The 26,586-nt window shown below is 38.3% G+C and overlaps 1 protein-coding gene across 9 annotated transcripts in view; it reads right to left on the minus strand.

The window, feature by feature from the left end:
- The window catches only part of stxbp5l (syntaxin binding protein 5L), a 132,521-nt gene that overhangs the window by 35,279 nt on the left and 70,656 nt on the right, over positions 1–26,586 (minus strand). For all 9 annotated transcript variants that reach the window (XM_017470435.3, XM_053680927.1, XM_053680924.1 and 6 more), the window contains exons 6-12: positions 16,309–16,372; positions 15,957–16,040; positions 9,177–9,300; positions 8,228–8,303; positions 4,562–4,716; positions 2,757–2,829; positions 1,754–1,901 (exon numbers count right to left, since the gene is read on the minus strand). In XM_017470435.3, the coding sequence (XP_017325924.1) occupies positions 1,754–1,901; positions 2,757–2,829; positions 4,562–4,716; positions 8,228–8,303; positions 9,177–9,300; positions 15,957–16,040; positions 16,309–16,372 (724 nt within the window). The remainder of the gene's footprint in view (positions 1–1,753; positions 1,902–2,756; positions 2,830–4,561; positions 4,717–8,227; positions 8,304–9,176; positions 9,301–15,956; positions 16,041–16,308; positions 16,373–26,586) is intronic.

Below are 26,586 nucleotides of genomic sequence, written 5' to 3' on the forward strand. Positions count from 1 at the left end.
TGTTAACAAGTTTTACATCAGACAATACAGCGGTGGGAAAATTATGAGCTCCTGCACTGCACAATACCTTCAGTTTCCAGGAGTTGAAACTCCCAACATTTTAGATAAACACACTGGATGGTGTGAAATCTACCAAGCAAACCCAAGAGCGAACTTCTCTCCCGCACTTCTCACAGAACATTGTGTAGTGTGTGTGCGTGCCTAGCCTCTTCGCTTGTACCTAACATCGCTACTTACTGACAAATCCAGGACAACTTAGGCCATAACAGGCCATAACAGAGTAATCCTAACTTAGGCAATAATCAGACCATTTACCACTTGGTTACATATATATATATATCGTGATATGTGTGACTTACTGAAAAAATGAATGAAAATCAGATTCTGTAACAAAGTTTTCTCTACCACTGATATATCACAAGAGAACAAACAAGAAAATATTTTTTATTCAAAAAAAGAAAAGAAAAAAAAACACATTTTTATTCCCATTTCCCCAAAGAATCATGTTACATCACATGCAGTATTCTTTAACACTCAAATTTTGTCTGACTTTGTCAACTAGTCCAACTTGAATTTCAGAGAATTTCTGTTTCCTCCAAACTATAATGCAGGCTTAGTTTAGTTTTCCTCTTTTATTGATAGTCATCCTGTTTCAGAGTTCATCAGGATGACATATCTAGTCATTGCATTTAATATACAATATATAATATATAATAATACATTTATTGTAAGGCATTTGTCAGTATAAAAAAGCTAATTGTATCACTTTCCTCAATGCTACTATCAATGCTTCTTTGCATTATACTGCCCATAGAGAATGCTATTTAGACTTTATTCATTTGGTACACAAAGACAGCAAATTGTAGAGACAAGCGCTGTAGTGTTTGTCCTGGTGATGTCGGTGTTTTGTCAGTGTCCCCGAAAAATTAAATTAGAGTTGACATGGAATTTATTCTTATAAATGGAGTAATGTTTGAAATGTTTGGGATAGCAAATGTAAGGAGTTTGTAATGAGAATACTTTTTCCCCAGTTAAATGTATTTAGAGTTTGTTTTTGGGTTTTTACCAATGGCACAATTATAATAACATGGAACCAACCAACCAACTTGCTCATGTCAGTCATGGGGACTCTGATTCACTGTAATGTGCCTACTAATACCATACACATATGGTGTCATTGTGATTTGTTGTGGTCTGACCTACCGGAGCTAGAAGATTAAAACACATGTCCAAATCATCACTCCCCAACAAAGACACTGTGGTACAAAACAATCCCCAGATAGTGAATGAGTGATGGTGCAGTGCCTTCCCACACATGTCCAACACATTCATCTACATTTGGCTGTGGAATGACGATCAATAAACCCATCTGAATTTGGCCACCAAAGCGCAGGCATCATCTCCAGTATGATAGGGACCAGGACTTTTCAATTTGCCCACTTCAACCCAAAAACAAAATGTTTTTGTTTGCTGTACAAACATTGTATATCGTTGGTTGCAATTTGACCTTTTTTTTTGTCCCAGATCCCAAATGCCATGGAAACCTTAATGGCCCTATTTTCAGGATCATAGTGTACGTGCAAAAACAAGGCATAAATGACAGTATTCAGAGTCGAATTACATACACATTGTGAGGAGTTCAAACTGTAACTGCACACGTACCGTATGGGATGGCTGATCTGAGAGGTCTAAGAGGGTTAATCATACAGTGTCAGCAGTACCTGATAGAATAGAAGTAGTTAAACTCAGTTACCTTGTGGCTGTAGCCAGTCTTTTTGTGTTTTGCTCCTATGGAGTACAGTACGGGGATGACGTCAGGGGGACAGTCGGCAAAATAAGCTGTGCATGTGACTGGAGACTCATGGACATCCATGGGATAGGGATTCTCAAAAATAGGGAAACTGGGAAAAATATCAAAACAGAAAACAGGCTGTAGTTTTATAGCCAACACACCACAATTAAGATAGAGCTCTGATCATAATGCTGATGAATGACACAAATTATAAATGATTAAAGTTCTAAAATGTGATTGAATGTCTGCATCATATTAAAATATGTAACAGAGACAACCAATATCAGCCTTGTGATTGGTGATGGTAAAAGCCAAATATGATATAAGCAAGAATATGAACTTCATGGACACAATGGAGAAAAAAAAACACCATCAATTATTCACACTTTGTACTACACATTATGCCCTCAAGACCAACATTAGCCTAATTAGAAAGAAGCCACGGATTTATGTTCCCTAGAGCTCTAATATACACATGAATAAAAAGGAATAAGTCTAAGCTAGTTTGTGGCTGGTTGTTGCACAAAGAAATCATTTCTTTGCAGCAGAGGAGAAAAGGAAAATCACAGGTTTCCTCAGAGACATTTCGTTTCAAAGGATAGAAAACCAGCTTCAAACATTTTCTGCTGTAGACGTTTGTGTTTAATGATGTCCTGTAAGTAGCTTTGCAGCAAAGTGAACAGCTGGTGTTTGGTGCAACTTAAAACACTCTCTAGAGTGCAACTTAAAACACTGTGTGCGCTGGGTTGACCTTGTCTCCGTCTCATAATAACAGCATGTTTAATTGACACTTGGGGCTGATGCTGAGTGACGGACGACTTGATGAACTGGCACACTTGCGATCATGCTTTACGCTGTGATATTTTATGAACATGTCAATCGCACCCACGTGAATTTCACTTGGGTGTTGTGAGATGTTTACTTCAGGTCAGAGGCTTGTGAGGCGAGATGTGTGTGTACTTACTTGCTCTGTGTAAGATCAACCACGATGAAGTCTTTTTCCAGTAGCACGGCCACTGCATATGGCTCCTGCACCTCTGTGAGCATGCACAAAAAAGTTTCTGAGCATGTAGTTTGAAGCCTTGATACATTTTAGGAAAGATCATGCTGCTCTACAAGTTTGCTCTAAAGTGCTACAGCTCACTTAAACAGCGTCTGAACACCATAAAATCACCAAAGCAAAAACAAATCGACATTTTCGAGCTTCTAAAGGTCACGATTTCTTTATATTCTATTTCAAATCTCATGGATATACAACATAAAAGTGTATTCTATGTATTTTAATCCCCTCAGACAAAACGTGCTAAAAAAGTTGAGCCATTGATATCAACAAAGGGGAAAGACTGGTGTGTTAAATGCAACATGACTCAAGTACTTAAAATGCCTAAAGTACTCAAAGCCCACTCAGCCACTTCAACCGTAATTATGAATCACACTTTGTCTTCTTTGCAATTTCCAGTCACTTCTTACTTTCAGCTTGTACCCGATCAAAAGAAAATGTTAAAAGTGAGGAAAATGGGAAAAGCATAGCACTTCAGTATGTTCCTGTGTTTGTGTTTAACAGAGCTAGATATGATTCTTCGTGATTTTTAGGACACTGCAGGTCAATTCAGGTCTTGCTGATTTTTCTATTGGAACACAGTGTCGGTCTTTTATTATTATGAAACACATGCAAAGACGTTGATTGCGCGTGGACGAGAATCACATCGCCTTTCATTTCCTCACTATAATTCGTTACAGGCAGTAGTTTCCTCTCATAATCCCTAATGAATATTTAAGTGTAATTGCACTTTCGCAAATGTTCCCAGATACTTCAGATTCAGCTCTGAAGCCTGTGTGCCATCTCCACCAATACATTAAAATCACTTACAGCTTCATTACAAACTCCAGTCACATTACCTAACATTGCCACTCTCAACTGGATACAAGGACCACCTCACTCAATCGCTTCAGTGAAGACACTAGAAATCAGGTTTGGGTCTAATGAATTGGAAACATTTTTCTTCCATGTGCCACTGGTTTGGAACACAGTTTATGGCATCCTCGAAATGTCCTATTCACAAACAGCATGTGTCAGGACTACATGTGGTTCTCCAGAATGACTCATCAGGACTGCACAGCAACATCCAGTATTCATAGAACAACTACAGTGTTTGTACAAGTCCAGTTGGCCACAAATAAACTCTTTAAGAGTTCATTTAACACTGCAGGTGCTAAAGACACTCTGGGGATTTGGTGGTGTATGTTGTTTACAGCTGACATTACAGTGGATATGAGGTTTACCCCTTTACAAGTTTGAGATCTTTAACATGTGCAGCAATACTTTTGGAAATGCTTTTTTTTCTTTTTAGTGTGCAATCTCAATAAACCTTACTTTATGATGCCATTGGAAAGCTGAGGTAATTAGGAAGATGCTAATAAAAATTTTATGTAAAAGCCGCCAAGTAAGTTTTCTATGCTTCATCCCATTACAGATCATTTCTTTCTCTTCTGGATGTTGTTTGTGCCACTGATCATTTCCATTTCTATAATCCATTAACAAATGTCTTTCCCGAACCAAGCCGTTTTAAACAAGATGGAAAGAATAAAAACTCGGAAGAAATCAATGCGGTTAAATGAAGACAGCTCTATTCAAGAAGAAGGGGATATAATTAGTCTAAAGGGAAGCAGAGGAAGCACAGGAAAGAACTTTGTAATTCATCTCTCAGCTCTCAATTCAGTTCTCAACAGAAAAGTGTGTGTGTGTGTGTGTGTGTGTGTGCACATCACCATTGAGATAGGGAGTCTCGCAGAGCACAAGGAACTCCACTATAGGATGGTCCATTTCCAGCACTGTGATGGCTTTGCCATGCATGATGGTTAGAGTGGGCCTCCTGCCTGCTTTATCATATGATAGACCTCCAGAGAAGATGACGAAGGGCTCACTGTTTAAACACAAAAGAAGAGGGAAAGAGAATGAATGAAGGGTTGTTTGACTGCAGGATGAAGGTCTCTTTATATTGTTAAAAACAGGAACACTTGCACCCCTGCACACAATTAATCTAATCATGTGGCAGCAGTGCCGTACATAAAATCATGCAGATACAGGTCAAGAGCTTCAGTGAATGTTCACATCAAACATCAGAATGGGGGGGCGGGGGGGGGGGGGGGGGGGTGGGTAAGTGATGTCAGCATACTTTAACCATGCCAGGCAGGCTGCTTTGAGTATTTCAGAAACTGCTAAGCTCCTGAGATTTTCATACACACACACACACACACACACACACACACACACACACGCACACAAGAGAATATTGAAGATTAGAAAGACATTGCCTGGTCTTTTTCCAATCTTAAACTGTCTAGTTTGGTGAGCCTGTGCCCACTGTAGCCTTCTTCACTGACAAGAGCGGAACCTGACTTTCAAACCTGATGTTCCATCTGTTGTAGCTCATCCGCCTCAAGGTTTGATGTGTTTGATGTGAACTGAGATGCTTTTCTGCTCACCAAGGTTGTGAGTTTCATAGTCTTCCAGTGAACTCAAACCAGTCTGGCCATTCTCCTCTGTCCTCTCTCATCAACAAAGTGTCTCCACCTGGAAAACTGCTGCTCACTGGATGTTTGTTTTTGTTTTTTCGCACCATTCTGTGTAATCTCTAGAGATTATTGTGTGTGAAAGTTCCAAGCAATCAGCAGTTTCTGAAATATTCAAACCAGCTGGTCTGGCACCAGCAACCATGCATTGATCAAAGTCACTGAGATAAAATTCTGATGTTTGATGTAAACATTAACCGAAGAGCTTGGTAGTCCATACAGGAGGTTTTTTGTTGTTGTTGTTGTTGTTGTTGTGATTGTTGCAGCTAAAAATGTTTGATTTTGCTGCCTTTTTTTTTCAAAATGTGTGATGCAACTTGCAGAGTTTTTTTTGTGCTTTTTGTGGAAAACTACTTGAATTAGCGAAATTACAAGTGCACAAAATTGTTTTGCACGGTCTTTCACAGTGATGTTTGTTGGTAAATGAGATCATTTAGCTGTGAATGAAAGGGGGCTTTGGCTGATTGCGTGTTGTGATGACATGACATCATACGCCTTGGCCCAAATCTGCCGAAAATCTGTGGTAATTTTGAAAAATTGCAAGCTACTACAAATATTGCTGAGTTTCCTTAGTTCTGCATTCATTTCTGTAATCGCAAATATCGCTAAATCCTGGAGGGACAGGCTGGACCTGTATCAAGATGTGCTACAGTCACATAATTGGCTTATTAGAATGTACAGCCATTCCTATTAAAGTGGCTGTGAGTGAGTGTACATTCCCATATTGTATCTCTTGTCATAATTCACTGCACAACAGAGACAGTCTTTGGTGACGTCTGTCTCCCTGGCTTAGCTCTCAGTGCTGCTGAAACGCCTCTGCCTCATTAAATGTGACAGGGATTTAAGTGAGTAATTGATACCGTTAGCACAGTCGACTCCTACCGACATATGCTAGTCTGAATTTGCTTGTTCAGACACACAGACACACACACATACACACACAAAAATACACCTCCTCCCAGACAGTGGTCATGAAACCTCCTTGCTGTGACCTTCTATGACCCACATGAAGAAACACAACCACATTCACAAGCTTTACAAGTGTGCAACCTCATTAAAACACAATCATCAAACTCATTCCTTCTGTAATTGCCTTCTCTCAATTTAATACAACTATGGACTGAACTTATAAATCTCCCTCATACCAAGCTTGACATTTCCATTTTAAGGTAAAAGCCAAATCCAAAAGACTTTTTTATCACTCAGACATCAGAGCCTTTTAAAAGTAAAACCACACATTTTACAGAGACAGTAAAATCAAAAGCAGCATAACACTCAAATAAGCTATTAAAGCTGAGGAGGGAGATTTCAAAGGTTAATAGCTTGTATCAGAATAAGCCGGTGATAAAAGACAATACTGCTTATATGCCTCCTGAGAAGAGAAAAACATGCATTTCTAGTCAGAACAGGGAGTTTTAAGTGTCTCGTGACAAAATAAAACAGCAGGAAGAATCTTGAGTAGGAGGCAAATACATCTGCCTCTCACTATGTGCAGGCATAAATCCTCCCAATGACACCCATAAACAATATATCCCATGATTCACTGGTTGCTAAAGCATGGGCTCCCATGTATGCAGTGTATAATGCGCAAGCTTGTGATTTTTCTTAGCATGCTGGTAGAAAAAAAACAGTGCTGTACAAGTACATTTCTTTTCCACAAAGTTCAAACAATATAAATGTGCCATCAACAGTAACAATGATCCTTAAGGCTCAGTTATGTAGCTTAAACCATTTATTCTATTGGATCTGGATCCGTTTAGTGCTCCAAATATCCATATCTATATCTCTAATCAGATTTGATTGAATTGAAAGTGATAATAGTCTAGACGAGAACCCTGCCACACAATGAAAATCCCCAGAGCTTATAAAAGAATGAAAGTTATTTTTCATTCATAAAAATGAACAACAAAGAGCAATTCGCAGAAGATAAATTTATTTATTTAACTTCTACTGTTCCTCAGCTGCTTCACTCAAGCTCAGATGTGCAGAGTACACGTACAGAGCCTATGAAATGCAGTTAGCATCTATCTATCTATATATATATATATATATATATATATATATATATATATATATATATATATACGCCACCATCTTGGTCTAAATCAGCTATCTTTTGAAACAACAAGTCTTTCCAACAATGTTTATCCATCCATTTTCTGTTTCGTTTACCATACACAGGGTCAGAGGGAGCCTGGAGCCTATCCCAGGGCGGGAGACACCCCAGACAGGGTACAATCGCACACACTCACACACCCATTCACACATAAGGACAATTTGGAAATGCCAGTCAGTCTACAGTGCATGTCTTTGGACTTGAGGAGGAAACTGGAGCACCCGGAGGAAACCCCCAAGGCATGGGGAGTTTCCCACACACATATGGAGGGGGTGGGAATCGAACCCCCAACCCTGGAGGTGCAAGGTGCAAGAGTGCTAACCACTGATTAAACTTTAGTTTTGGGGTTTGGTACACGCTAGAAAGAGCATAAAAGTTCACTGGACACACTATAAGAATATACTACAAAGCTGGGATGCTCTCACTGTACTGCTGTGAGTCAAAATGGTATCCTTTAAGCAGCATTTCATAATAAGCTAAGATTTTAAAAAATGAATCAAATTATTATTCTTTGGAGACCCCAGCAGCGATATGTACACTGCCCTGTGCTATAAGAAGCCATGACTCTATAAATAAAAAGTATAATTCTCTTCTGAATTTCGAGCCAGTTTGTATAGAAATATGGTAGAAATGTGGTTTTATTTTGGAGCTCAGTGAGACAAGGTTTAGCTTGGACTACTGGAGCAAAGGACTGACAATGTAGTAGTAGTAGTAGTGTGTGGGTCTGTGTGTGACTTGGTGTTTACCTGTTCCTGCAGGTCTTGTACTCCACCTTGAGAATTGGTTTACATGATTCTTTTCTGCCGTCTCGCTGAGATTTACCTAAAATACCATGTGGACCAGGAGGAAGAGAGAGAGGAGTGTCAGAGCATCTGAAAATTACCTGCTCACTCCTGTCACACACACATACACACACACTCAAACTCAACATTCTGTCCTCCAGCACAGGTTCTTGGTGAGGGGGCAGTCATGCAGGCACTCCAGATTCTTATATTGCTGGGAGATGATTCATGTTTGTCAGCTTTAGCTAAAATGAGAGAGAGAGAGAGAGAGAGAGAGAGAGAGAGAGAGAGAGAGAGAGAGAGAGAGAGAGAGAGAGAGAGAGAGAGAGAGAGAGAGAGAGAGAGTAGTCCTACTGTGACTCCACTATCTAAATAAATGAGGGATCTAGCCAATGAAATATGATATTACAGTACTGTATGTATGTATGTGTGTTCAAATAAAACAGAAAAGAGGTTTTCTATATAAACAGTGGCTACTAGAAGTAAAAAATAATAATAATTAAGCGGTGAGAGTATTTACAGATTCTTTATGGTTCATCCATATAAAAGGCTGATTTATATTTTGCACTACAATGTCAGAAATACATCACTCAAATAATTATTTCATGCAGTTTTCCCCCAAGGTAACAGTATGTTTAATGTAATTAATGGGCTCTCAATGCAGTTACTGTCAATATTTAATGTAGTTAATGTGCTATGGTGTTAAAACATGGTTTGCTGTAGAATTCATATGATACGTGTGTGTTGTATTTCAGTGGAAATCTTTCAGTTTGAGGGGGATGAGGATTTGCAATATGTGCATGTAGTTTTGAACTGCGTGAGGCATGGAGACTCTATTCCCGTAAATGTGTTTAGAAAAGCTGTGAATAAAGGCTCAGAAGGTATTGTTTAGGTTGTGAAAGTGCTGCTTCACCGTGAGGGAAGGTGACTTGGAAGGGTTTGGCTGTGTTTCTCAGGTTCCACATGCTGAGACTTCCGTCAGAGTGACTGCACATGAACTGCCGTCCTTCATGATGCCAACTAACAGAGTGAATCGCCTAGCGAGAGAGAGAGAGAGAGAGAGAGAGAGAGAGAGAGAGAGAGAGAGAGAGAGAGAGAGAGAGAGAGAGAGAGAGAGAGAGATTATTTACAGTCTATATGGATATGAATATAAAAACAGAATAATATTATTGGCAGAATAAAATAAGTTATATTTGGATGTTGTGAGCTTCATCATACACAGAAGCACAAATAAGCTCACGCCACTGAAGGAGAAAATAAGTACACACACACACACACACACACACACACACACAGACACACACAAAGTGACAGGAAGAAGGATAGGCAGAGATAGTAGATTCACACTGTGAGCATGTGAAGGTATTAAAAGGCTGAGAGAGTGAGCAGAAAAAGCAATCAGACAATAAGATCCAGAAACAGATACTGCAACTAGAATGTCCCTGTCCAGCTTCAGAAGTGAAGACTCGATAACACTCTGCGTCTAATAACAGAGCCGTCGTCTACAGATCCATACATCTGTCAGATTTACCCTGTCTATACACCCCTTTAGTGTTTGCAAAAAAAAAGAGATCCAACAAAAAAACAGAGCAAAAAGACCAGAGTAGCCTAGCAACCTAATGCCCCTGCTGAAAAAAACAAAAAAAAAAACGGTTTCCACTACAAAGACCATTAAAAACATTACCATTATTGGTTCTTAATGGTATCCACTAGACATAACATGCCACCAAAATAAGGCAACAAATTACCAGTAGAGACCCACAGGGACCATTACAGTTTAATTTAAAACATATTACAAATTCTATGAGGGTTTCCTAATGTTCTTATTTTTTCTTCCAACAGGTGCTACTTGGTTACAATCTGACTGAAGAATCTATCAAGAATTTTTACTTAGTAATTGAACTATTAGCTAAAATGTTTATAATCTATTTATTATTATGGATTAACACTAAAAGACAGGGAGTGATATCTCACTAAACTAATACTTTCAAATGGTGTAACTCTAGTAGATATTTATTAAGATGCATTGGTAAGCTGAAGAAAGTTAGCTGTGGCCATCATAAGCAAGTCCTTAGCAATAATGTGACCTGGTTATCGAATGTTAACCTGAAAATTTCTTGATGTAGATTTGAGGCTTGTTAAAGCAAAATAAATTAGGCTTGCTAGCTAAATAACAAACGAATCCTCTTAAAGACTTAACAGGATAGTTAGCAAGCCAAAGACCAATTATCACTCCGAATATGTCGTAAAAAAACAAATGTATTTATGAACACTTTTCTGATTCTGACACCCAACAGCACAATATAACATGTTCAAAAACAAATTCTGGCTTGTTCTTAAAAATCACTAGAGTCTTCCACTTTGTTTTTGCAACCAGGAGGCATGGCCGATGTCAGAACGACGTCTCGCACTCAGGGCTCTATTTCATAGTCGGATGTGTTTGATGTACTTGATTTGTTTGACATAATGAATTTCATACCACACTATGAATATAATTATAATATGAACCGGACGAAGGACTCAGGTGTGAGGAAATGAGTGGAGCGAGCCTGTTGCGCTACTAAGAGAGACACATCGGAAGTACTGCAAATTAAAACTGTGAGTGACAAAGCAATTGAAAAAGGCACAGTAGAACCATCTGTGTGTGTTTCACACTATTTCGCATGAGGTAGGCATTCGGTTTCAAATCCCATAATGCCTACTTTTGATCAATAGACCCAAACCCAGGTCTTTGTTTTTTTTTTCTTGTGTTACAAATTTTATATCCTGTTTAAACGCTGAGGCAAAAATAAAATCTTCTGTAATCTCATTGAACCAATAAGAACATGAGAAGCTGTGTAACAGCACAAGAACAAATCCTTTTATTTTCCCTCCTTGGGAAATAGATCTGCATGTCCTTCCCAATGCAGGATTTAGGTGTGCATGTCTGAGTCTTTGGCTGTAATCCATGAATGACTCTCTACTTTGGATCCTCTATCTGCCTCTGTATATGAGCTTTGTTTAGCGATTTCCAATTGAAATTAGCACACTGAGGCTCAGTGCTCTCCAAGGAAGTATTTGGAGAAAGAGCTATGACATTTGTTGGTCCTCGTGTAAACACAAGAGCAGTTCACAGCTCCCAAAAGGCCTACTTGGTATATCTCTCATCTCTGTTATCATCAACCAGACAGAGCTCTTCCATAACTGGTAAAACCAGCAGTCCTAGGGATCAGGGTAAAATATAAAAAATACCTGAATCGTCTAGCAAAGCTTTAATGAAAAAGAGATATATAATAACAGGGCTTAAATACCAAACAGAGAACTGAGTAGGCGTGACATTTCTAATATTCTAATGAGCACAATTGATTGACATTCCTCTGTCTAGCACACCACTCAAGCCCAGCTGAAAACAACAGCATAAGCAGACAATTGTTGAATTATCATATGAGGCTCCACTTGCTAAGTTATCCTTCAAATGTTCGGTTGCTCAGGCTCAAAGAGAGCATTCATGCAGTAACACACAGTTTAGATGGAAACACTGTTAAAGGGACAAGTGACCTAATGTTTGTGAATGGTGAAAGTGAAGCTTTACCCAAAAACTAGTGCTACACACTTAACAAAAGACAAAATGTCTGATGAGGAAAATGTAGCCATTGAATATGCAGTATATACAGTATATATACAGTAAATATAGACTATGTACTGCATATTATACTTACAAGACCGGCATTAATCTTATACAAGGACTCCGAAACTAGGGGTTGTTAATTTCCAAATGGGGTCATGAGCGAAACACAATCTCCTCTTTTGTTATATTTATTTATTTGACAAATTAATATTTGTAAATGAATATATAAATGCAAACTATTTTGAAACATTAACTAGGAATTACATTCAATTCAATCAAGACACATTTAAATGAAGACTGTATGTGCTACTTAAGTCTTTTTCACCTTCCTGACACTCATTAGCATTAGCGTAGGACTTCAGCTATAAAAATGGACAACTTTCTCAACCCATCTACCACTTACATTGAGTCAGTCTGACTCAGTGGAACAAGCGATGTGTCAAGAAAACCAACGCAAAAATATTGAAACATTTCTTGAATATGGATTTACAAGCATGAGGGTAAATAACAAGGAGACTTGGGGTCATAATGTCCATATGGTTGTTTGTCTTATATTAAATCCCTTCTTTTGTAATTATATAAACAGAAACAAGGAAATGTTTCCTTAAATGTTTCCTTTAAGCCGTACAGCATCTCTAAAATCTATTCTCAGTCATCAGAATTCTTGTACGTTCTGGGACATCAGGTTGAAAAGTTAAAAGATTTAAAAGGTGTTTAAAAGAGCTTAAGTTAGACGGGGGGCACTGGCTTAGTGATTAGCACGTTTGCCTCACACCTCTGGGGTTGGGGGTTCAATTCACGTCTCCACCCTGTGTGTGCTGAGTTTGCATGTTCCCATGCCCCAGTCCAAACACATGCATTGTAGGCTGATTAGCATTTCCAAGTTGTCTGTAGTGTGTGAATGGGTGTGTGCAATTGTGCCCTGTGATAGGTATCCTCCACCCTGTGCCCTGAGCTACCTGGTATAGGCTCCATGCTCCCCTGTGTAGGAAAGGCGGTATGGAAAATGGATGGATGGAAGTTAGACATGTGAGCTAATCTTTGTCTGGCATGTTCTTCCACTACCTAGAAAGAAACCACACTTGAATTCAACAAGCACTAAAAGCCATAGAATGTTTTTTCTAGAACTGACCAGGGAATTTATTTGCTCTATGCTTATTTGCTGTTTATGGTGACGTTAGCCAGTTCACAGAAACACCTCTCCTGCTGAGTGATCCATCATCATTCTGAACTGTCACACAAACTGTGATATGCCATCAGCATAAAGTGAAGAAATGTCTTCTTGGTTTCTTTTGATCCTATACACAAGGTTTTGTAAGTGTCTAGAGTCAGTTTTGAAATCAGATCACATCACTTTCTGTACTATTGCAAATATTTGTTTTACATAACACCCAATATTAACACATTTGTCCTATCGCAATTTAAACCAGCTTTTCTTCCTCATACCTACAGTAACATGTTCTCTTAATTACAATACATTCTACTCATATATAGTTATGTTTAAAGTTCTGGAACATGTTTCTATGGAAAGATAATGTACATATTTATAAAAACTTTGCACACATAACTACTGTCACAGATGCTGACCAATCAGATTTGAGCATTAAACAGCACTGTGGTCAATCTTAAAACTGCTATCCTTCTACCACAAGTTAAATAGAATGTACCTCTCAGTAGTAACTGTTTACTGAGCTGGAAATCCAGCCTGGTGAATTAAACACATTCTTCAACCCGTACATTATTTGCAAAGAATGACACAGAGATGAATTTGACACCATTATCAGACACGAATCAATGAGCTTTAAAATAAATAATGCATTACAGATGCACCAAGATTTTTTTTTTATGCATTAGTAAAATATTAATAGCTAGAGCACTGCCTGTCTGTTATCACTGCACAGTGATCACTAATACAATAACCCGTATTCGTTATTTTCTAGAAAGACTCCAGCATGCCATCTGTTTTTGTTTTTGAAGTTTATAATTTGTGGCAGCACTGTGGCACACTGGGTAGTGTTGCTGCATTAGTGTCCCTGGTCATGAGCTTAGGTGGAAGCTTGGGTTGTGTGCATATCCTCTGTGGGATTCCTCAAGGTTCTCTGTTTGCCGCCCACTTCCCAAAAACATGCCAGTAGGTGGATTGGCTAAGATAAATTGCCACTATGTGTGAATGAGTGTGTGGTCTCTAGTGTTTGGGAGTTTTTAGAGAATGAATTCAATCTCAGTCTGTAAGATGAGTGTTTCTTTAAATGACCTTGCACTCTCAGAAATAAAGGTGGGATGGGATGGTACCACTGTGGGTATATATTATTTTATACCTTTAGTATGTATCTTTCACCTGAAAACATGAATATAGTATACAGTGCCCCCCACTGATATTGCCACACTTTGTAAATGTGAGCAAAGGAGGCTGTGAAAAATTGTCTTTATTGTTTAACTTTTGATATTTTGTTAAAAAAAATTCACAAAAATATTCTGCTAGCAAAAAGTTTTGACTAAAAGGGTCCCAATAATTGTGGCACACATTTATTTAACAAAGATATTTTATTTTGGATGAACCTGTGTTGTGTTTGTAATTGTTTGATATCCATGAGAGCAGATTATTTTTTGAATAAATTATCAAAAGGTTAAACAATAAAGGGAATTTTTCCACAGCTCTCTTTGCTCAAATTTCAAAGGGTGCCAATATTAGTGGAGGGCACTGTACCTTTGACAATAATCTGAGGTACATAATTGGACCTTAAGGTCCACAAAATGCACTTTCTTAGGTAAAATAAACATACACTGTAAATTTACAAAACATTTTACCACTACAAGGACAAGAAAAAGTCAAATTTATCATATAATGAGGAACACTAAACTTTTATGAGTCTTGGAATACGGTCGTTTATGTGACTTTATCATTTTATTTACAGTTGTCAGTGCTTTATAACTTAAACTAATGATGGTCACATGTTTAATTGGGGATATGTTTGTATATATATTTTTTGAACAATGATAAAGAGAGATGGTTGCGTAGTTCCGCTCTGCATGCATTATTCATTGTTTTGCTCTGCAGCCTGAGATCACTGTGTTTGGTGTAACAAGTCTTTATATTGTGTTGTGTGAGGGCATCACATGTCATATGACCTATAAAAGCTCAATAACTCAATAACAGTTTCAAAAAATCCCAAGTTCACTTTCATTTTTAATGTAATGAAAAATGATGCTTTCACCTTTGGAACCTCAACGATGTCTTCTTTGAGACTCTTAATTAATTAAATGTTCACTTGGAACTGTTGCCAACTGTGAGATTTGGGCGTTTCCATGGGAATGAGATCTTTATTGTAAGATTAATATTTTGGCTGTGCTCTGTGTCTGTCTTCCTCTCTCAAGTCCTCTCTTTCATTATAAAAACACTTTCACACACGCTGCTATTCCAGACACACATCAAAACTAGCAATTACCAGACCCCTAGACGCTTCCACTTAGAGGCATCAACAATGGCTCATGGAGCTCCTTATGCCAAAAAAAAAACCCTCCTTTCTCTGCAAGATCTGACAGACGACCACGGGGTGCTGTCACCACAAGGAGCTTTCTGATACACACATTACAGGGTCGGAGAAAGACAGCAAGTTTGGAAAAACTCATTGTACAAGTGAACGCTTGACTTGTGGAAGAGAGCACTGATGATTCAGTGGTAAGTGAATGGCGGCAGCTTGTTGTACAAAGCAGCCCTCTTTCAGAAATGAAATACAGTAAAGCCACAGACACATGCCAGGCTGCAGTTATACACACAAACACACATATGCACAGTACAATCATGAGAATCAGATTTGAAAAAAGCTGCTTCCATTCAGCAGGTTTTTTGAATCCATACCAATAGCTGCTGCCAAATCTACATAGCTGAGCGCAAGGGATTATTTATTCAGAAAGCAGGAATAGAAATGTAGTAATGGCTTAATTTGTTTTTCGCTTTGCTTTTGTTATTTTTTCATGTTTATTTCATCTGAACTTGATCTGAACCAATTTCATCCAAGAGCTGAAGCAATTGTGTCAATTTTCCAGGAATGTTTTAAGACAGTATGCTGGCACAAACACTCTCACCTCATCATAGTAAATTCTGAAGTCAGCTCTTTTTGATCGCAGGTCCCACATCACTATAGTGCCGCTCTCGAAGCCAATCAGCAGCTGAGAATGAGAAAAAATTCAACAACAAAATGGACCAGAATCAGGTGAGATCTCCTAATAATAAAATATTTAAAGGTCAAAAAGGTCAATTTACAGACTCTTCTCAGAGATAAAAAGTTTAGAAACTAGATATTCTGTCTGGTTCCAGATCGTGACAGTGATAGCATTAATAACCAATTATCAATACTTTGTAGTAACATGTACTCTGAACAGACTACTACAAGAGTACTACAACATTAAAAATGAAAAAAAAAAATGTCTCTTGTACCTTCCCTTCGTCTTTTGGACTGTCACTCAGGTGGACCACAGGCCCTGGGTGTGTCTTTGTCGATCTGTGAAAGACAACAAAAATAAACACATATAAATATATATTTAAGACGTCATATAGTATGTGATGTACTGCCTCCATACATATATGATGACACCAACATACATATCTATTTTTAGAAGGTACATATATTTTAAGAATGTTGCCATTGCTTAGCTTGTTAGTTTGACCAGGTCCACCCATGCTGTGAAGGTATGAGCAAGAGAAAATATTGTTGCAAGAAGCGAGAGCACAAAGAAACAACTGTTTTTGACCTCTCTCCCACACTTATACACATCTCTAGTTTGACAGGGGAAAAGGAATTGGCTTGTTTTTATGTCTTTTTAACCCTCTTACCCCTTAGTCCCCACAGTATTATGTCCCACAGCCCTATATTCCCCATAGAAACAGCACGCCAACCCTGAGTTCCCAGGCCAAAATTGGCCCCAAAATCAACATTTTAATTTGAACATTTTTAGGCCTTCAAACAACTATATAATAATGTATTTGTGTAATATTACTTTGAAAATTAAGCAGTTCAGTGTTTTTACTCCACTTAGAGCACAATTCTTAACTAGAGAAATGACGAAAAATGCTCGCTAAAATCCTTATACTCATTTAGAAGTACCATACGAGCATCAGCGTAGTCAATGCCTTTGAATAAATTCAAGTAATAAATAAATAAATAAATAAATAAATAAATAAATAAATAAATGCATTTTAGTGCCAAAAGTCAAGTTTCTGGTGATAATCAGACCAGCAGGTAGTGTTTTAACGAATGCACAGGAACGGTCCCGTTATGACTCCGGACCCCTGCAGTGTCAGTCGCACTGGTTGATGCTGAAGATGAAGACGGATCAGGGTCTGAATCAGGAGAGTTTGCGTCTCTATCAGTTTCGGTTTCAACATCGCCTGAACTTTCACTGCTGTCACTATCTAGAATCCTCGCTCTCGCCTGTGTAACTGTGTATGTTTTCTCTTTTTTTTCACTATTTTAGATGTACCTGTGTTCACTGTAGGTGTAACTTTACCTGGAACATGATTAGCTTTTCGCTTTGGCATTTTTAGTTCACTTCTACTATTACACCAATATTCACGCTTGGATCTTCATCGTAATGCCGGCGTAATAATGTAATCACGTCGTGACGTCATGATGTCATCAACCTTCCAGGTTAAAAAATAATAATTATATAAGTAAGGAATCATAGCAGAGTAATGCCGGTACACCGGCCTTACGGGGATAACGTTTACACTGTAAAGCCGCTATATCGGCCTTACGGGTATTTGGTATAGACGACCAAGCCAGTATATCGTCCTTACGGGAATAGATCAAAGACGGGCAAGCCGGTTTTTCGGCCATACGGGGTAACAGGGTTAAGAGACTCTTAATAGGTTCAGCAATAAAGGCTCCACATTCAAAACAGCTCGTATTTGTGGAATAAATAAATAAATAAATAAATAAATAAATAAATAAATAAATAAATAAACGAGAGCAAGCCATGATCGAGAACAAAGACCATCAAACCCTTTTCAAGGTCAACTAGTTGGCTTTGTGTGTTGTTCCAATGATTATGCTAAGTCTCATAGAAAAATATCTAAAAATCTCATAGACTTTTTGTCAACTTTTTTGTATGCAATTTTTTAAAAATTTTTTTAGAAATTCTCAGATGAGACCAAGACCATATTTAGTGAGACCAATTCTCAAGACTAGAGACAAATCCAAGTTCATACAGAAAAAATCTTGAGGCCATTGAGACTCTATTCCTACAGCCCTACAAGTACCTGCTTCACATTTTCATTCATTCAAGGTGACTATACAGTATATCACAAGTTAGGGGTTAAAATGGAAAGTTCAGGCAAGAAGCAGGTACACCACTAAACCACAAAAGATCTCTCTCATCAGAAAGACAACTTTAGACTGGGACCCAGTGATATTTGAAACTGATGCAGAATTTTAATTGCAGTCTCATTTTAGGATGCACTCAAAAATCTACATATAGATACATCAGATGCTGAATGATAGCTTCATCTCCATGTATGTCTGTGTTCCCTTTCGAGACTCTAACACAGCTCAACATGACCTATCATCCCTTAAAATATAAGTATGACATTCATTAAATCTCTTCTCTGTCCTGGCACACTGATGCTGGAATAGACTTCCTTTGTCCAAACAGCTGAGTCACTGGCAGTGTTAAAAAAAAAAAAAAGACTGAAGATCTATCTCTTCACCAAGCACATAAATGAGTGCTAAATTTAAAAACCTTGACTTGTTCTGTTTTGTTTCTGTACTAACTCCTCTCTAAAAGGAGGTTTAGCTTAATATTATTCCTAGACTCTGATCTATTTGTGCTATCATGATATGTTTTTGATTGAGACAGTTCTTTAGGTCACTCTAGGATAAGTATGTCTGCCAAATACTGTGTCTGAAGCTTCCAAAGTTGCACTTCCATGATTCTCAGCCCATAACTTGATCAAATGGCCTCCAGTCAAGCACCTATCCTCATTCAAAGTCACCCGATTACTTTCCTTTTTGCAACCGCACTCTTCAAGGACTCTCAGTGTTATTGTGTGAAGTCTCGAGCCAGCATTGTGTCTGTGATGAGACCATTCCATTCCATACCTCCATTTAGATTGATTCCATGTTAAATGCTATTTGGGCATTTATTTAAAAGTTACTCTACATGTACAAAATGAGAATGATAGTGTCTTCCTTTTCTGGAGCCAATATCAGCCCTTTCTGTATCTCCATGCACTATTTTGTACATAATTTGTCTATTTTCTCCCAATACTTGTTCCAGTTAAGCACAGGCTATTGTTCAATTTGAGCATTATGCTGTATATTTTTTGACAGTACACCATGTACTCGACTATCTAACACTTATCTAATATCTTACATTGAACACTAATGCTTTGCGCTAAACAGAAGTGACAAAACAGAAATGATTGGCATTCTAAACCTGTGCCAGAACAGTTTCCACTAGAATAAGTGCCCATTTTAAAATCCTAAATTGTAACCCTTTTACTTCTAATTTGTGTCTGGGACATAGCAGCATTCTTGCTGGGTCTGTTGCTTTCTGTTTTTTACATTTTTTTTTATTGAAACTGCAGTGTTCAATTATGACTCCTTGCAATCCATTATTTAGAGCACAGCTGCAATCATTCCCAACACTTTATTTTCATCCGGGTCTAAATAGTACATGGCTCACTTATTTAAAAAAAATAAATAAATAAATAAATAGGGTAATGTGTAATATGTGATATGAGAGAAAGCTACAATATTGTCATAAACACTTCTTGTTTGTTTCCTGCTTTTCTGAGTTACCCTCCAGTCATTGCTTGCACATCTGTATAGTTTATGTCTTTTTCTGTTTTCCCAGCATGTGTTTGTAGTTTGCTTTTTATCAAATCTAGCTGTGGAAAAGTTCTGAACCTTGTTTCATGGTGGATTTGTTTCCTCAGGTCTAATTCCTGTTATTTTCACTTCTGTCAGACTGTCTAGATTATGATTATGGATTTGCCTGCATTAACCTTTTCTGCCTGTGATTATTGGAACAGCTTGAATAAAAAGACTGCACCCTGATGTCCCGACAACACAGAGTGTGAGGCCCACACATGTATTCCTTATATTTAAAAAATGGATATCAAAAAGCTGGTAACACTTTACAATAACAGTACATGAATAATCATGCACAAATACATGAATTAATTATCATACTTAAGTATGAACTAATGATGAGTTAAGGCATGTACTAATCACAAACTAATCAAGAACTAATGTCAAACACGACATGAGTCTTATGAATTCATGTGTGAATAACGGCCATTTTAATTACATGTTAGTACATGTTTGTTAGTTAATGTACTAATTAACATTGAGATGAAATTATTGATATATTGGTGTATTAGTATGGGCTATTACTGCGTCTTTCTGTGTTCGATAAGGAGGAACAATATAATCTATGAAAGTAATCCTTGTAACACTTAATAACAGTTATAGCTACATTTATGTTATTGTTATAATTACTTATAAGTGATACACTTGCTTTTTCAGTGCATTATACACTGTCACAGCTCAGTCAGATCTGAACTCAATTTCCCAAGATACAACACTCACTTCTCATGCACGCATGCGCTCACCATCCCCGGAGTTCTGATCAGACACACCTGGCACCAATCACACACACACACTCTCACCGCTAGTACTTAGGGATGTCATTCACCTAGAGTCAATGCAAAGTATACGCTCAGTCAACTCGTTTCTCTGCGTTACCAAGCCGTTCTAGTTAGTTTGTCTTCTCGTGATCCTTGACCCTTGTTTCCGGTTTTAACTACGCTCTCTGCCTGACCCTGTTTGTGTTGTTCGTCCGATCGCTTGACCTTTGCCTGTCTTATGACTACGTTTCTTGAACTTCCCGAAACCATGCTTTACACCTGCCGCCCGCTCCTGCTTCCGTGCCGATTCGAGGTTCGTGACATACATCAATTTATAAGTATTAATTAGTCAGTCTTATGGTTCCATTAATGTATTCATAAAATTACAGCCTGCATTTTATGTTATTATATTATAGTTACAATGACTTAGACGGAATGTGGATCTATTTCTATGTTCAATAAGTGAATTGTTTTATATTGTTGTTGATAGTTGTGTTGTGTGGCCTTATAAATAATGATTGTGAGTTATAATACAATTACTAACCTTTATAAATGCATCACTGATGGCTTTAAGTAAAGTGAAAGCATAGGATGTAGTTTCCATAATGAAAATATTAAGAAATCATGAAGATGTGCTTATTACACAAATAGAACATGTCCAGATGGCACAAACCACCAACAAAATACACCAAAAATATATCCAAACAGCACAAAATGAAATAACAAATTGGAAAAGCATGAAACTCTTAGCTACATGTGCAATTTCACAAATAAAAAGTTTGAAACTTACTGATCTCACTTAGCCTTTACTGAAATCAGCACCAAAGCCCTGTTAGCACTGTCACATATGTAATACAGGTATGCAGAAGGTGCTGTTTCCACCCTATGACATGGACGTGGGATTGGATTTTAGGAGGCAAAAATAACTATTTGAAACAAATATGAAAGTGAAAAATATAAACTAGTATATACAAAACATGAACAAAAGTGCAAAAAGACAGCATAAAAAAAATCAAATTAAGAGTCAGAGTCTAGTGCGCATCATTGAGTTTGGCTGTCCTTGACATCATCCCCACTCAGTGAAACAACGATGGTCCACTATAGTACACAGGAACACATCACAAGACCAGCATTTGCAAATAGTCTTGCTGTACTTCTTCCTTTGAAGGCAGTATACAGTGTTTTCTTCCAGCTGAGGCTTTGTCTCTCTTGGCAGAGGTTGAGGTGTTTACAATTGTCACTGGATAGCATGGTCTCTTCTCTGCCACCAGTGACATGTCACTGACAGCTTCAGCCCTCACTGGCTCAGACACGCTGGACTTATGGCTTCATAACTCCCCAAATCCACAATTCTAGACCTTGTGGCTGCCATTCTTTCATCAATGGCCAGGTTCTGGTGAGGCTGGTAGTATACCCGGCATGTCAATAAGAGCTGCTTCTTGGTGGGCATAAAGCATGGGCTTTATAGAAAGTTTTACCATAATCCTGCGCCATCCAATGATGTTTGTGTACGCAGCTGCATATGGCAAATTATATAAAAGGTTCATATTCTTTATTATAGCGTTTTTGATTAGGTTTAACCGAACACATTAATTAATACATTAACTAATAAAGAACATGTACTAACATGTATTTAAGGTGGTCGTTATTCACGCATGAATTCATAATGCTTGCGTCGTAGTTAAGTTTAGCATTTAATTAGTCCATGATTAGTACATGCCTTAACTCATCATGCCATTGTGATGTCATCTCAACGCACATTCAGCCAAAGCCCTCTTCGATTCATGTGCGTAGAACAGCTAAAATCTCATTCACCAACAAACACCACTGTAAAAAAAAAAAAGGAAAAAAAAACCCATTTCCTGTCATTCAAGTAGTTTTCCGGAAAAAAAACCACTAATTTTTTTTAAAAATTCGCATGGATTGGTTTATAATCAATTGTGTTCATTAATCATTTCTATAATAGAATATCCAGAGTATGGTGGACACTCCACATAAGGCTAATAATGAACCGATTTAAAACAGGTTATTTAACAAAGCATAATGTCTAATCATTTAAGAAGGAGACATTTTCTCTAAGGACATGTTTATATAACATTTATAAAAAAGAGTCTCCAGTGTCAGTGACTTGTAACTGTAAGTAAGTTTTATGCCACAGGAGAGTCTTCAGGACAGAGGGCTTTCCAGTTTCTCTGTAAAATAACAAACTTTGTTTTATTGTCTTATTATCTTAAAGAGAACCTTAATGTTAAAGTGTTTTCCTAAAAGTGAATCATATTTTATACAAACTACTGTTTATAGAACAGTTCTCTCTCTCTCTCTCTTTCTCTCGCTCTCTCTGTCTCTATCTCTCTGTCTCACTCTCTCTATGTCTCTCTCTGTCTCTCTCTCGCTGTCTCACTCTGTCTCGCTCTCACTCTCTCTGTGTCTCTCTCTCTCTGTCTCTCTTTGTCTCGCTCTCTCTGTCTCTGTCTCTCTCTCTGTCTCTCTCTCACTCTCTCTGTCTCTATCTCTCTGTCTCACTCTCTCTGTGTCTCTCTCTCTCTCTCTCTGTCTCGCTCTCTCTCTCTCTGTCTCTCTCTGTCTCTCTCCCTCTATGTCTCTCTTTGTCTCGCTCTCTTGGTCTCTGTCTCTCTCACTGTCTCTATCTCTCTCTGTCTCTATCTCTCTCTCGCTCTCTCTGATTCTATCTCTCTGTGTCTCTCTCTGTCTCGCTCTCTCTGTCTCTCTCTCTGTGTCTCTGTCTGTCTCTCTCTCTCTGTGTCTCTCTCTGTCTCGCTCTCTCTGTCTCTCTCTCTGTTTCTATCTCTCTGTCTCGCTCTCTCTGTCTCTCTCTGTGTCTTTCTCTGTCTCTTTGTCTCTGTCTTTCTCTGTCTCTATCTCTCACTGTCTTTCTCTCTCTCTCTCTCTCTCTCTGTCTCTATCTCTCTCTGTGTCTCTCTGTCTCTCTCTCTCTCTCTCTGTCTCTATCTCTGTGGTTCTCTCTGTCTCTATCTCTCTCTCTTAGGATTGTGTGTAGCGGGCGAGAATACAGGTGGTTAGAGCACGTATCTGAGTGTTTCTAGTTTTTTCACATAATTTCCTTTCTGTTTTCTTCTTTAGTCCACTGTTCTAAAGTAAGAATTTAATTAAGTTAACAGTGTGTGAGCCAACGACTGTTGGCAAAACTCGCTCCAAAGTGGAGCTAAATGGAGATTTCTCCTGCCTGACCCTGAGATATGGGTGTAAATGTACGCCAGATGAGTCCATGCCAATCGAGGAAGTTCTGAACTGCATTCAGTAATCAGGTTGGTGGTTTAAACATAAGATCAGCTTCTCGGATGAACAAAGCAGTGGTGGTTTTCCTTGCCGAGGTTGAAATGGTCGATACGCTAATTGAACACGGGCTAGTGATAAACAATGAGTATGTACATGTGTTTACGTGTGTGGCGTCTCTAAGAAAATCGTGCTGTTTAAGGTGCCTCCTTTTATTAAAAATGAAACTTTGAAAAGGGTGCTCGAGCGCTATGGAAAGTTAACAGCACAGATTAATATGATTCCTTTGGGTTTTAAAAAAAAAAGGACATTAAACACCAAATGTCTTTTCACCGTTTCACCTACATGATTTTAAACACACAACATGAGGTGCTCAGTCTCTCTGTGAATAAATATTACACCATCTTTATTAGCTCCGAACAGATGAGATGTTTTGTGTGTGGTGAACATGGCCATGTCAGACGGACATGTCCGAGCAGGCAGGAGAGCAGCCAGATAGAGACACCGACAAACCCAGCAGCCGAGCGTGTCTACAGCTCACGTAGTGTAACGAATCCTACCGTGCAACTAGAGGGAGAAACGCCCAGTAACCAAACCGAGATGATGTGATGCCACACATAATACTGACAACACTGCTGAAACCCCAACGGGCAATAGCGCTGATCCAGTTCTACAACGTAACCCTAGTGTTAAAAGGAAAAAAACTGCAAAAAAGCAAGAACCTCCGCCCCCGCCGGCTCTGTCCTTGTCTCAGACAGACCCTGCCAGGAGCGAGGAGCACTCACAGCCTGTTCATCCAGAGGCTGATCTTAATGTTTTACTAGAGCTAGAGGAGGAAATGCAAGAAACTTGTTCTGAGATGGCTTTAAAAAGCTCACAACGTGATAATGAGTCAGAAAACGAATTTGAAGATATAGTAAGTGGCTCTGGTGAGGACGCCGATTCCTCAGAGATGATAGCTAGACTAAACAAAACTTTCAATCGTTCTCAGTTTTATACCACATCACAGATAAACATTTTTTTTTAGATCTGATAAAAGGGGCTAAGAAACCCAAAATTTATGCCTTTTTTTCCTAATCTCTCACGTTTTTATCTGTCATGTCACATAGCAATGCAACATGCCAATCTTGAAGAACTTGACCAATCAAAATGCTACCGCCTAAAAAAATTAATGCCAAAAGTGAAAAGTATGATACAATACAAGTCCAAAAAGAAGAGGCAATGTTAATTTAAATAAATAAAAACATGGCTTCTCTAAACATTGGCTCAACATTAATGGATGCCGTAATGCTTAGAAATGTTTTAGTCTTTTTAATTTGTTGTCACTAGAAAAAGCTAACATAATATTCCTACAAGAAATGCATACAGACACCAATAATCAAATACAAGGGTTAAGTGAGTGGAAAGGTCAAGTTTGGCACAGTCATGGTTCAAACATGAGTGCTGGAGTCGCTATATTGCTTTCTGCAGATATGCCACCAATATTCAACCAATAAACGCAGTAGAAATAATACCTGGAAGAATGCAGAGAGTAGATATCGACCTACAGAAACTCTCACTTTCCCTGATAAACATTTATGCTCCCAGCATTGGCACAGAATGTGTCCGTTTTTTTGTTTTTTGTTTTTTTTTGATCTTTTGAATAAAGCTATCTCAGATATTCCTCTAGAAAGAAAAATCATTTTAGCTGGAGATTTCAATTGCACTTTGAATCACAGTATAGATCGAAACCACGGTGAACCTCACGCTCGTTCAGCAGAAGCACTCAGAACTGTAGTACAAAATCATAATCTAGTAGATGTGTGGAGGGAAACTCTACCCACGGACATACAGTACACCTGGTTAAAATCCACCCCTGAAAAGATTCTTACAGCAAGACTTGATAGGTTTTATACTCAAAAGTTTAACATAGGCAGATTTTATAACAGTTATATTCATCCCACTCCACTCTTTGACCATCATTACATTTCTGTCGCTGTCACTACCACATTGAGCACTCTCCAGCATTGGCATTTTAACAATAGGTTATTGCAGGATCACCACTTTATTCATGCTTTTACACTTTTCTGGAAGTCTTGGAGAGAGAGAGAAAGTCAAAGTATGCGTCAGTAAACCAGTGGTGTGACATTGGTAAAGTTCAGATTCAGATCTTCTTGCAACAATACATGAAAAACAGCACCAGAGGTATCAAGGAAAAGATCAACTTTCTTGAAAAAGAAATACTGAAACTGAGCAGCTCAATAAGTGAAGAAGAAGAAGAAGAAACAAGAACAAAAGAAATACTGGAAAAGAATACAATTCTTCTGAAAAACTTGAATGAAGAGAGAGATCAAGGTGCCATGGTGTGAGCCAAGTTGACACAATACAATAAGATGGACTCATCTACATCTTTCTTCTTTGCACTGGAGAAAAAAACCAGAGAGAAGAAGCCTATCAGCCACTTGAAACTACCCTGTGGACAAGAAACTACTGACAAAGATGACATAATTCTACAAGCGTTATCTTTTAATGAGGAACTGTACAACAGTCAGCCGTGATCCTGAAGCCATTGAAGAACTTCTGAATGGACTACCACAGCTGAGCGAGTGTGAGAGAAATTAACTTGATGAATCACTCTTGTTCAAAGAGCTCAGTACAGCTGCTCAACAACTGTCAAACAGAAAGTCACCGGGGCTGGATGGACTGACCTCCGAATTTTATAAAACATTCTAGTCTTTGATTGGCCCAGAACTGCACTTTGTTATAGTCAAATGTATAAAATTAAAAGTATTACCCTTCAGCTGTAGAAGAGCTGTAATCACTCTGTTACCCAAAAAGGAGACCTTGGCAGCT

This window comes from Ictalurus punctatus, chromosome 6 (assembly GCF_001660625.3).
Source record: "Ictalurus punctatus breed USDA103 chromosome 6, Coco_2.0, whole genome shotgun sequence".
In the NCBI taxonomy this organism is placed as follows: domain Eukaryota; kingdom Metazoa; phylum Chordata; class Actinopteri; order Siluriformes; family Ictaluridae; genus Ictalurus; species Ictalurus punctatus.